At 35.0% G+C, this 12702-nt stretch overlaps 1 protein-coding gene across 1 annotated transcript in view; it reads left to right on the top strand.

Annotated features, from left to right (window-relative positions):
- LRP1B (LDL receptor related protein 1B) overlaps positions 1 to 12010 on the top strand; it is a 683918-nt gene extending 671908 nt beyond the window's left edge. Inside the window, exons 87-91 of the mRNA XM_082055474.1 lie at positions 1544 to 1620; positions 3741 to 3831; positions 6224 to 6368; positions 7397 to 7495; positions 9976 to 12010. Coding sequence (XP_081911600.1) covers positions 1544 to 1620; positions 3741 to 3831; positions 6224 to 6368; positions 7397 to 7495; positions 9976 to 10116 — 553 coding nt within the window. The 3' untranslated portion in view covers positions 10117 to 12010. The remainder of the gene's footprint in view (positions 1 to 1543; positions 1621 to 3740; positions 3832 to 6223; positions 6369 to 7396; positions 7496 to 9975) is intronic.
- The last annotated feature ends 692 nt before the right edge of the window (positions 12011 to 12702 follow it).

Here is a 12702-nt window from a genome sequence, read left to right as displayed (position 1 = left end):
AAGTGCAAACTTAATATCAAGTCCAGTAAAGAGATTTATCTGAATGTGGGATTGTGCTGGAAGCCATTCTTCTGCACTGATCTGCAAAGACAAAAGAGGGTCGAAAGCGTCACCCGCAAAGCTGGCTAAGGCTGGAATACTTTGTACATTTCCAAACCTTTTTGTGTTATAGAACAGTGTCAGTCGTTAAGTCTAAATTCTACAGTTTGTTAAGTTCTCAGAAACCTTCAGATAACAATAGTTCTTAGAACTGTGTGCAATGTAATGCTCTATATCTTTTCCTAAAGATAACCCACGTTAAAATTCGTAAGTAATTCAGAAATACAGAAAATATGATATATCGCACAATATACAAGGCAGATGAAAAGTGTCTGCTTCCTGCTGTTTCCACAAGGAGAGTTTGAAGATCTGTAGTAAAGTTAATCACATTTACAGCAGGATGAATAATTTCATTCAGGTATTTGTTTCCATTTTTGATGGATTTGCTGAGTCTGCTTACATGGGCTCTTTGTGTTGGTTGTATGTATGGAGAGCATTCTGAATCCCAACTGAAGAATTATTTGCATATTGTTATTAACTCAAGGAAATTATAGCAGGATGACTGTGTACTCACACAGGCACCTAGCTCATGAAGCATATATTGTGAACATAAACAGTATTCAGGGCCCTTTGAAGCCAGTAGATATTCCTGTCCCTTAAGGACAGTTCTTTATGCTTTAACTGTCACACCTGCTTACACACATGTACATGTATATATTTCTACAAATACATATCTAGTTATATAGTTCAAATTTTAAAAATTTTCAGGAGCAGTTCTACTAGTTCAGTAGAATTTTCAGGAAAACATTTAAATCTGAAAGCAAAGGAGAACTTCAGTTAATTTGTGAATATTAGCCAGATAGGCCTTAATTGTTCAAGTAAGTTATTACATCCAGGTCTGTAAGAACTATCCTACAGTAAACTTTGTATTACTGAGCAATGGGGGACAGCAGAACTGTGGAAGGAGCTGGTATGGATACTGTGTGTTAGTGGATGCATGTAGCGGTGTATGGCCAGTCAGATGCTTTGTGCAATACAAGTGTGACTGTTAGAGCTTCTAGAGCAAAGCTGACCCTAAAACAATGTTGTGCAAATAAAGTACTTTAGCAAATAAGCCCTGCTGGACTAAGTCAGATCCAGCTGGAGTGTTCCTTCACTATCGCATTGTAGGCAGCAGTTGGTTTAACAGGATGTTAATATACCATTGGTTATGCCTGTTGCTTTATTATTCAAGAATTCTAGAGAAGGACTCTGGCATGAAGATTTCAGTAATAATAACAGGAATTAAAGGTACAAAGCTGTAGTTTTTAAACTAAAAACTTACTCAGAATGTTGTGTCATGGCAGAATCCTGCTGACTCCCTCCATGAAGCTTATTGTTTATTTTCTAAAATCACTGTTGTCATTCATGTAGCTCTTGAGAAGACGCTGGTGGTCTCTTTAATAGGTTACTGTGTTAACAGCTGACATCTATTAATTTTACCATCTTAATTGGATCCTTTTAGATGTTCAGCCAACTGGTCAGGCACACAGTGTGAGAGGCCAGCTCCCAAAAGCAGCAAGTCTGACAATATCAGTACAAGTAAGTACTTCAAATAACTGCTATCGCTTGTCAAATTTGGCTCAGTTTAGAAATTTCATCCTAGTGATATTTTAGAATGTGAGTTTGTGTCATGAAATGTGGTGTTTACCTGGATTTTTTTTTTTTTTTTAAAAAAAAGCAAATATATATCTCTTTCAACTTTTTGATGGATGTTCGGTGTTTCATGAGGTGGTTTGGATACAGGCAATTTGTTATACGCTCACTGCTTCAAGGCTAGCCTGCACTTTTCTTAAAGAAAGTGTATCAAGTGGCAAGTCCTTGGTGATACCACTGCTGTGCAGACAACTAGTATGAGACCTCTGACCATTTAAGTCCTACTGAAAGCATCAAAAATAGAGTTGTAAGTAGTTCCTAACTTTTGCATTGGCCGTCTGCAGAGGTTTGAATTTTACCTACTGTGAAAATCATCCTGAAAGTAAGAGTAGCTCCTGTCGTATTTTCTTAAACATGTCTGTAAGCATAAAAGGATGGTATCGCTACACTATTGGCAGTTTAAACTGGACAAGGTTCCCTGCGGTGCATTGAGTATGCTGATGATTCCCCGCTGTACATCTCTCAAGAACATTTAACCCAACTGGAGCAGCAGAATGAATTGCCCGCTATTCAGGTCAGCTTGATGCTTAGATGAAATCTTCCGATATTTCAGACAAGGGTAATAATACTTACAAGCTGAAAACGGGCAAAAAAAAAAGCAGCCCAGAACCTAGATTGGTATTTCTTTTTGAGGGAATACCTGCTACAATTTGGAAAATGGGTGTTTGTCTTGTGGATGCTGTTGCACTCCAGGTCGCACCATGGGCACCCGATGGCAACTCATGCCTGGTGGGCTGTTTTCCAGGCTTTTTCTTGAATGTTTACCTGCCAAGACAAAATGGACCTTTTTCTTTAATTATTTTTTTTTTCCCTCCTAAGTAGAACTTCATCCAGTTATTTCTCAAATGTTTACCTTAAAATAGCTGAATCTTCATGAGCTGAGGTGAACTCGGGATGCTTCAAGTTTTTCTTCATTAGTACTTCATTTTGAGCTTTTAACAACCTGTCTTGACCTTCAGTAAGCCTTCAGGCAGAATTCAAGATGTCTTTTTAGTTCTTTATTTGGACTGTGCTTAATGTAAAGCAGAGACTGCCAACAGCTTATTTTTTTTTTAATAAAGCAATAAATGTAACCAGTGAAACAACCAGCAATCTTTTTGCTATCCACCAGTTAAGGATTGTGATATTAAAGGAAATGCATGTCATCCCACATTGGCTTTATACCAGAATTTTGTAATTTGTCAGGCTAGTTTTTTATAGCATAAAATTATTTGTTGCATGTATTTCTTTTATTGCAAGATGCCTTAAAGTTGAGAGATTATTATATAAGGCTATAATTGCTGACCTTATCTTTGCAGGTAGTCTCAGTTAAGTTATCTGCCAAAATAACGTTGAGCCCATTTTCTTCTTCCCTGTTCCCATCCCTCCTTTAACATCGCTGTCTAATCTGCACACTGTTTTTCTGCGGCATTAAGCATTATTGTCGTTTCCTTGATTGCCTGTATCAACATAACAAAATTATTGGCTCTTGAGTACAATGCAGTAAAATGCACCAACCATCTAGAAATGAATATTTCTGACTACTTCTATTTTTCCCCACAAATAGAAGTAATAAATACATATAAATGCTAATAATGGGATTCTTCAATCAGAGCCAAGCCTACTCAGTACTCTGAGTTAATGGTTGTGTGGCTTAAATAAACTGCTAAGATGATGGTGGCAGTTAAAGGCAGCGGCCATGCAACTCCAGTCCACATTGTTCAGCAATTCCATGTGGTATCGCTGCATATGAGGGCAGGGAGTTTATCGAAGTATATTGGTATCCAGAAGGAAGAAGCTCGTGATTTCTTGATAAAAGTCCTTGTGTGTTACATCATTACCTGTAATGATATATATATCTATTTTTTTTATTGATCAACATTCAAATCAATGAAGCTCATCACATGAAATTGCATTTGTTGGTGAGGGAAATTGTTTCTTAAATTAAATTTAACTGTTTTACAGCTATGAAGAAATTACTGGATGTATCTGTGAGTATTTAATAAAATTTCCTTTTCCTGTTTTAGGAAGTATTGCAATCATTGTTCCTCTTGTTTTACTGGTGACTTTGATCACTACTCTGGTAATTGGACTATTCCTTTGCAAAAGAAAACGAAGGTAAGTAATTTTATGTTGGCGTATGGAGTAAAAAGATAAATCTTTAAAGTATTTGTAGCTTTTTGATATTTAAAAAAAAAATCACTTTATGTATGTTAAGCAGATTTAAAAAAAAAACAACAAACATTTCTGGATACAGGGCGTTAGTTACATTTTGATTCTTGCTGAAAAAATCATGTCTATTACTTGTACTTTTATTCCACATACAGTAGATAAGAAAGTGTAGTTCTTATCCAGATTGCTCAATCCTACCAAAACTGTATAGAGTTAACACTTTTATCCAGATACTTAGGGAACTTAGTAAACAGAATTAATGTATTTCATTGGAACCATGTAATTAATATTGTTCCTGTCTACAAATACTTTCAAATAGAGCCTGAGCAGAATTTCCAGTTTCTAGTTACAGTTCACTTCAATTTATTTATTTACTTTGAATAGTTCTTTTCAATTTTATGTTACAGTGAAGTTGTAAATAATGTTCAAAGTATCTACTGTAGAGTCCCAAGCCTTGTCATCATTACTGTATTTCTATAGTATTTTCTATAGGAAGCTGAGTTCCAGCACTGAACAGTGAATCTTTTGTTCTCTCTAATTTATCTGCCTTATCACTGATGATGACATTAGAGAGTGTAGTAGACATTTTGGCTTTGGCCATTTCTTCAAAGGCCATGTTGGGGGGCAAGGGAAGCAAGAGTGTTTCTATGGGATGCAGACACATCAGAGAGCTGCCAACTTTCTCGTGTTCAGAGAAACAAGAAAGTGATGTTAGTGGTGATGAAGATTTAACAAAGAAAGATTCCTGGTAATAAGGACACGGCCAGTTAGGGAAGACCTGAAGAGGGAAACAGACAGCAAACCATTTACTTCAGGCCTGCAGTTGGCCTGCTCACTGGTCTTGAGCAGCTGTCTTCCTTTCTTCTGGGGCTTGTTACCCCACCTCTGAAACCAAAATAATGTTGTCTTTTGTAAAGTCCTTTAGAAACATGTGATAAATCTACTGTGTTTGCAAATATGACATTTATTAGACTATTTCAGTCGTCCAGACTAAAAGAATCTTCTAAGTTACCATGATCTAGCACCATACATAGCATCTCCCCTGCGGACTCTGGTGCTAACTAGTAAGCATTCATTTTTAAATCCTTTTTGAACATAAATCCATTCCCTGACCATACCGTTAGGAACAATGACCTTGTCAGGCTCCGTGGGTGTCATTGCGTGCTGCAGTACCTAAAGAACAAGTTTAGTAATAGCCAAATCCTGAAAACCAGTTGCTGGTCTGTAAATTGTTTAAGTTATTGAGAATAACTTGTTAAATTATAGATCTTCAGTAAAGAAATAGAACTAACCTCAATAAAAGCCTTTTTTTTCCTTAAAATTATATTTGAAAATGTATTTTAGGGTTTTGTTATCTCTTCAAAGAAGATTGGCAAGTATTAAACTAGGTGTAGATGTTCAGCACTTGTACGCTAGAGATAAGTGCTTATTTTAGGAAATATTTTTTCCGTGCCATTTCTAAAAAATACAGATCCTTTAGTATATTGGATTTCAGACACTGACTGCATCTTTCTCAACCAAACAAGAGGAGTCTACTATTATCATCCTGACCGTGACCTCCCTATTATTCCCTTGTAATTCTAGAGAACATATTGCATTGGGAAAAATTACCCTCTTGAGGTTGTTTCGATCGCTCAAACTAAAATCACCTCTTTAGCTAAAAGAAATGAATTCAGCAACTGAAACAATTCACCTCAATCACTTATCTTTGCTGATATCTAATTCAAGGTTAAAAATAAGACTCTGTTTTATTAAAGTTTGAAAAAATTCAAGTTGAACTTCAGCTTTCTCGTAACCACTGGCAGGGAATACAAACGGGAACTATGAGAAGTTCATACATTTTTAATGCATCGTAATGAAACCATTTGCTTGTCCTCAGATTACAACTGACTTTGGATGACTGATTTGAAATGGAAGTGAAATAAGTGAGCGAGGGAATATGAGTCATGTTGGCTCCATCTTCATTACTGCAGGGAATCTGCAGTGAATTTGCAAGGTGTTCCTTGGGAAGTGAGGGAATTCTGGAAATAATAGGTGGAACTCGGGGTTATAGACAGAGAGCAAGCACTTGGTATGAATTCATGCTACGACAGTCAAACTGAGAAAAACAATAAAAAGCTACTTCCAGCTTATGTGAGATCTACACATATATTGCTACTTTGTTTGAAAAATTGAAGTATTTTCTGATTGTCTCTGCGGGAAACACTTTTTCATCCTCTCGGTCTTAATGATTAAAGAGAAATAAAATACTATTTTAGGATGTACTATTTTAGGATGAAGCATCCAAGAAATGACTTGAAAAGTCACTAGCTTTTTTGTGTGTGTTTATGCATTATAGGACAAAAACTATCAGAAGACAACCCATTATTAATGGAGGGATCAATGTAGAAATCGGCAATCCATCATATAACATGTATGAGGTGGGCCATGATCACAGTGAAGGTGGTCTTTTAGCCTCAGATTTTACCGTAAATGCAGAAAAGGTAATTTTTTTTCTTTTTCTAGTGGCAAAACAACTACTTATTTTATGTCTTACAAAGGTTTTGACTTTAAATGTAATTAATAGAAACATAAAAAATGGCATTTAGACTTAATGAATATAAAGGCAAATTAGATTTCATTAGAGAAAATGTCATGTATATGTTAACAGCTGTTGTGCAGTGTGATGCTTGCTGATGGACATTTTTCCTAGTGCCTTCTTTTTAGCAAAACAGAGCTAGAACTAAACTACAGAATGAGTTTTTTGTCATAGACTCATCTGCTTTAAGTTGCCAAATCGCAACCAGTCTTTTTAGTCTAGTCACAAATACTGAATGGAAATACATTACTGCACAGTCTACTCTTTGAAGCATGAAAGAGTGTATGCATACATGTGGGGCTAACTCATTTCACATATGAAAACTTCCAAAAGCGTAAAGAATTCGGTGTTCTGTCTGGATAGATAGATTAAATGTCTACACAAAGCTAGTAAGTATTATCATTTTCTTGTAAAAGATGCTGTTGCTTCTGCAGCACCACTCGTCAGTGATTGAACTCCCCGAGTGATGTGACATGGGATGAGCAGGGTAATGCCGCGATATCTTTCCTAGAGCTCCGTAATCAGACATACACCAAAGGGCAGCCGTCACTCTGTGGCATTTCTGACAAAGCAATAACCGGATTACTCTGAGCTCTAGGAATGTCATCGCTGAATCGCGTAGTCAGTGGGCTGAATACAAGAGGTAAAGCTGAAAATGGAGTTACTCACTGGAGGAAGAGTAACTGAGCCGATGCTTATTGTGAAGTCTGGCTCTAATCCTTAATGGAAAAATGACTTTAAAATGCTGGATTTGATTCTCTTATTGAATACAAGAATTTTTCTTGCTGAAGAATACCTCTAAGTAGATTTTTTTTAATTGCGGATCATTCTAAAATAATGTTTTTAGTCAGCGCACTGTCTATTTAACAGTGGTGATAAGTGCACGTGGAAAATGCTTATTAGCACAGAAACTAAAATTTTTTGTTTATACAGGCCAGATACATAGGGGGAGGGCCCACTGCATTCAAGCTTCCCCACACAGCTCCATCAATCTACCTAAACTCTGACTTGAAAGGACCACTGTCAACAGGGGTGAGAAATGACGATTCAAATCCATTTCATTCCACCACAGCCCCTTTCTGAAGAAAGTTTGTGTGTCATTTTAGAATAGAGGCATTTTTTTCTGTTTGCTTTTAATTTTGTTTTTGTTTATTTTTGGTTTTTGTCTTTTAATGGCAAGAAGAATGACAGTAAATAATACATTTTCTATTTGGAATAAAGGGTCCCTCTCTGCATACAAAATTTCATCTGTACCCATTATGGTGACATGATCTAAAACTGCAACTGTGTCTTTGCAAAAGAATGCAAAACCAGTAAGCAATATGATGCTTTTCCGTAGTATTATATAAGCTTAGGGTAGTATTCACAGCCATATATCTTGATATTTTTGCAATTTATAAGTATTTACAGTCATTTAATGAAGTTTGTCAAACTGAAAGAAGTTCCCAAATAAATGGAAACAAGTCCTTTTATTAATGAACTATTCCTCTTAATATTTGCAATGCGTTATTTGCTTCTTTGGCTTTCAATCCATTTTGATCATAAAATAGTTAGTTTTAAAACATCAGATTTTGACTCCAATTTAGCATGATGTTTGCAAACATTAAAATTTAAAGTATTAAAAAGGGACATCACATATGACATTCATTTCATGTGCCTCAGTATATATATTCATTTTTTGTGCCGTTTGCATTGTTGCATTATTGTAATACATTGTATTTGGAAGTTTAACAATTTGTATAGGGTATAATATTTCTGATGGAGCACAAAACCATGGATGAGGAAAGGTAGAATATATGCCCATCTCTGACATTAACTCTTTCTGTTATTGAAGTCACTCTAGTTACTTTCTGTACATCACTGTACTGCATTATACTATCAGTACCCACTCCAAGAGGTATAAATGAGGCAGAGCCTACTATTTTATATAATTTAGATAACGCCAGAAGGCACCATGTAGATGCCAAATGTCTCTGTTCTGTTGTGGTTATCATCCTTAATAATGATGGTCAATGAAATAAAAAGTCCTGTCAATTGAAATAGAACTAGATTTCTGTTCTCCTAAATTTCTGATTACCATCATTATGACAAATGCAAAGACAGACAGTTTGCTTTCATAAATTACTACCGCAGTCGATTGCATATTTATGTTATGTTAATTTAGAAAAGTAGCTGCTTCTTTCTTATTTTTTTAAATAAATGTGACCTTTTTCTGCCTTCATTCCAGGATAGTATGAAACGCCAGGCAGTCACTTTGTTGTGTGCACTAGATGGAATAGGCAGCTTTTAACTAACTAAATGAATAGCTGCCGTAGCCAGCCTAAGGAAAATCTGAATCCTGGGCTCAGAAAAGGTATTGATCAACAGGGAAAGCAAGAACTAAGATCCTAGACATCTTTTATTCCTTATTACCCAGGACGTACTCAGGGTATTTGCAAGTAAAGAAAATCTACCCTTTTCTGGTTTGGGTAATTTAAACTTTAACTACTTCTTACATACACCAGACTAATTAATTTACCTATTTTATAGCTTACTGGTGTTCCACTCATAATTTATGTAAGGGGGGGGAAGATTTTGACCCTAAGGTTGCCTTTCCAATTATTATAGTTAAAAAGCTGAACGTCTAGTTGGATAGCAAAGGTCTTCTAGGAGATAATAAAGGTACAAAGTCTAAATGCATTATTGGAGGTGTTTACATGACAAACCTTGGAGAGTGCTTCATCCTCAGCATGAGTGATAGGAGAGTAAGTTTTCATCCATGTTACGCATCGGTCTCTGCTGTCAGTCTCAGGAGATTTCTCATATACTAAAGTGATTTGCAGAATTAAAAATGGACTTGTCCTGTACTGAAGTACCACTCATTTCAGTAGATTTTTTTTAGTACAGTCAAAACTACCAAAATTGTTGAGAAAATACTTCTCAATCTGTAACTACTATGATATATTAAGAGTTTTGCTGGTTTATGATTAAAGTTTAATTTACATAACAAAAGTATTGAATTTTTGGTCAAATCATGTTGTATATTTGGGCCACAGAATTCGAAAACATGGTCAGCTATTGATGGGATGCTGATGTCTTAGAACAGGTAATATATGGAAACTGTTGGTTGCAGTTTTCTACTGTTAAATTTGTCACATGGTCTCACAGTGCACCTTCCCTATAAACTTCTTCATACCTATTCTGAAATCTTCCAGTGTAATAAGGTGGACAAGTCAACTTCAGAGACATTTTTCAAGGTTTTTATTTTAATTGTCGTCATTGTTTTTATGGTTTTAATATCATAAAATGCTGCATGTCACATCATTGATTATTTTAATAGCATGTCTCATCATGAATTTAATTTTTAACTAAATAACTCATTATCAGGTTTGCAGAAACACAGGTATCTATTTGGTGTGTCCAATTATATTTTATGTGTCCTTGTTCTTGCTTCAGCAAAACCATTTCCATTTCCATAAATGTTTATTTTGGTTCAGTCCAAGTGATCTAATGTATGCTTAATTTCTCTGCAGCCAACAAATTACGCCAATCCAGTATATGCAAAGTTATACATGGATGGACAAATCTGTCGAAACTCCTTAGCAAGTGTTGATGAAAGAAGAGAACTCCTTCCAAAGAAAATAGATATTGGGATAAGGGAGACTGTGGCATAATCTGCTGTTACCTTTTATACTCTGTATAAATGTATAAAATATAAGGATTACTTTTCTATGTACCAACAGTATTATAATTGTTTTGGCATCAGCATTACCTCTGTTTTTTGTTTAGTTGATTGTTTTCTGGGTTTTTCTTTTGCTGATGACTTTTGACTGACCATTTGTAAGGTATTTTTATGAAAAAGAAACTGCACTACGGTACAATTTAAAACAATGCTGCTGAAATAACACACCTTTAAATTTGTTAAAATTGCAAACAGCATATTCGTTTGTAGCGTGAAAATGAGCAATCTATTTTCTATGAACTTTTTTGGTTCTACTTAATCAATGAAGATGGTATCTGCACTTTTTCATTATGTAGTCTGGAAGCTGTAGTACAGTGTGTAATTTTGTTTATTTTAAATGGTGAAAGAATGATTGAATGGTCTACTCTCTTCTTTGTGCCCATTAGAATTTCTCTTCAGATCCTGATGAAGCTAGATAACTTTTCACAAACATAACTTGCTTTTAAATTAGCTTTAGGTTGCCAAGAAGTAAACGAGACTATAGAAATGAAACATCTAATGATCTGCATGAACACAATGATTATGTTTCAGAAATTCAGTGACTGTACATGATATACTAAACATATATACCATGTAAACAAGCTTTGTATTTATTAAAACCTTATAGAACATAGTAACAATATATCTTGGAAGCTGAAACCTTACTTGCTGTGGGACAAAGCATATGAACTCCAACAGTCGTGTAGGACAGTAGCCACCCTAGAGCACAAGAGGGCATTGCCTACACATACATTATGTGTTTATTTACTTAATCACATGCATTACTCATGGATTAATAATTCCCCAACACATACCGAGCAGTAGGGAGAAAAACAAACCCCAAAGCTTAAGCACATGCAGACGATCACAGCATCCAGTTTTGACAATCACAACAAGGTCATCCCTGTCCTGAGATACTGAAGAACAGAAAACACAGCAGTTTCTTTAAACGAAGGTGAACTGTGATATTGCTGAGGTAAAATGTAACCAAATTGCATATTAGTGAAATCTTACCTAAGCCCGCGTTTCAGTATTCTGGGTTAAATATCAAAATCCAATTGTCGAAAGTGAAAAGCATCAGTATCAGTTTCCAGCACTTGCTCTGACCTTCTCTGCTTTCTGTTGTTGCTAAGAGGAAAAATCTGACTCACCTTTTTTTAATTTTGATGGAAATAAAGAATACAATTTCTTTCAGGTTTGAACTGAATCGAAATATTTTATACATAACTTTAAAGGCACAAAAGACTTATTCACACATATACTGTGGAGGACTCTTCCTTCCTCTGCTAGACATGACTGACTTTTAGCTGTCATAATATATTATCCTAACAGATTAAATATGTTTGTGGTTGCTCTTTATTCCCTTTGTACAAGCATTACAAAAATAACTGCTGTTTTATAAAAGGTTTTTGTTGTACTATTGTGCATGCGTACTACCTATTTCTAAACTTTGCCATATTGGGGCCTTTATAAAACTCCTGATTTCTGTAATACTAGTGCAATTTTGCTTGAACAATGTTATGCATATCATAAACTTTTTCAGGTTCTTGTTTAAGTACATTTTTTTAAATTGAACAGTATTTTTCATTTTGGTTAAAATAGTCATTTTGCCTATGTTTCTACAATGAAGTGTTAAATACTTTATAAAAAAAATGTTGACTGTTTTATTTAAATGAAAATCTACATACTTAATTCAGTGTGTTGACTAATTTTTAAATTTAACTTATAAAATGAAAACTAAAGAAGAGCAAATGGAAGGGAAAGAACATTGTACAAATGGCTAAATTCCTTTTCTTAGTGACAGTTTTTGCTTTTTATACAACTACTATTCAGATGTTTTTGCAGCTCTGCACATGTTTGGATAACTTAGGTGTATAGCTGTATATTATGTCAATAGATTTTTTTAAATGATTTTATTTTCTATAAAAATACTGAATTAAATAGTTTCATACCATACAGCTATGATGCCACAGGTTCTGCCTTTATTCTGCTGACATCATCAGAGATGGATTTGGCCCTCAATTTTTTCATTATTCTAGGCATACGTAGTTGGTTATGAGGCATACGTAGTTGGTCTTTTCAGAAACATCGTTTGTTTTTTGGCAGAACGTAATGTTAACTAGTGGGTATAAAACTAATATGAGTTTGAAATCATGAACTCTTATAAGGGCTTGATGAAATTTACTTATTGTGATGTCTCATGTTTCCCTTCAGTGAGACATTTTTCTTTAATTTACACTTGCTGAAGTATAAATTACTTTTTTAAAAAAAAAAAAAAGATGAATTTATTGTCATAGAAATACATAGTTGATGTCAATGGAGCCATTAGATATTAGGTATTAGATCAGAATCTGGTCTTAAGTTTATAGGCAGAGTTTTGATGGAGCTATTGAGCTCTACCACTGCCATGCCTTAAAGATCTTTAAATTACACATTGGTGTAATAATTCCCAGTGGATTTTGTTTCTCTGTTTTCCAGTTTACCAAGGTTCTCCATAGGAACTGTTTCTCCCTATCTTTTAACAGCCCCAGAATCCCCA

Source organism: Streptopelia decaocto, assembly GCF_964273445.1.
Source record: "Streptopelia decaocto genome assembly, chromosome: 6".
NCBI classification, from domain to species: Eukaryota; Metazoa; Chordata; class Aves; order Columbiformes; family Columbidae; genus Streptopelia; species Streptopelia decaocto.
Note: the sequence above shows the minus strand (reverse complement) of the source record. Positions and strands in the feature narration are given on the sequence as shown.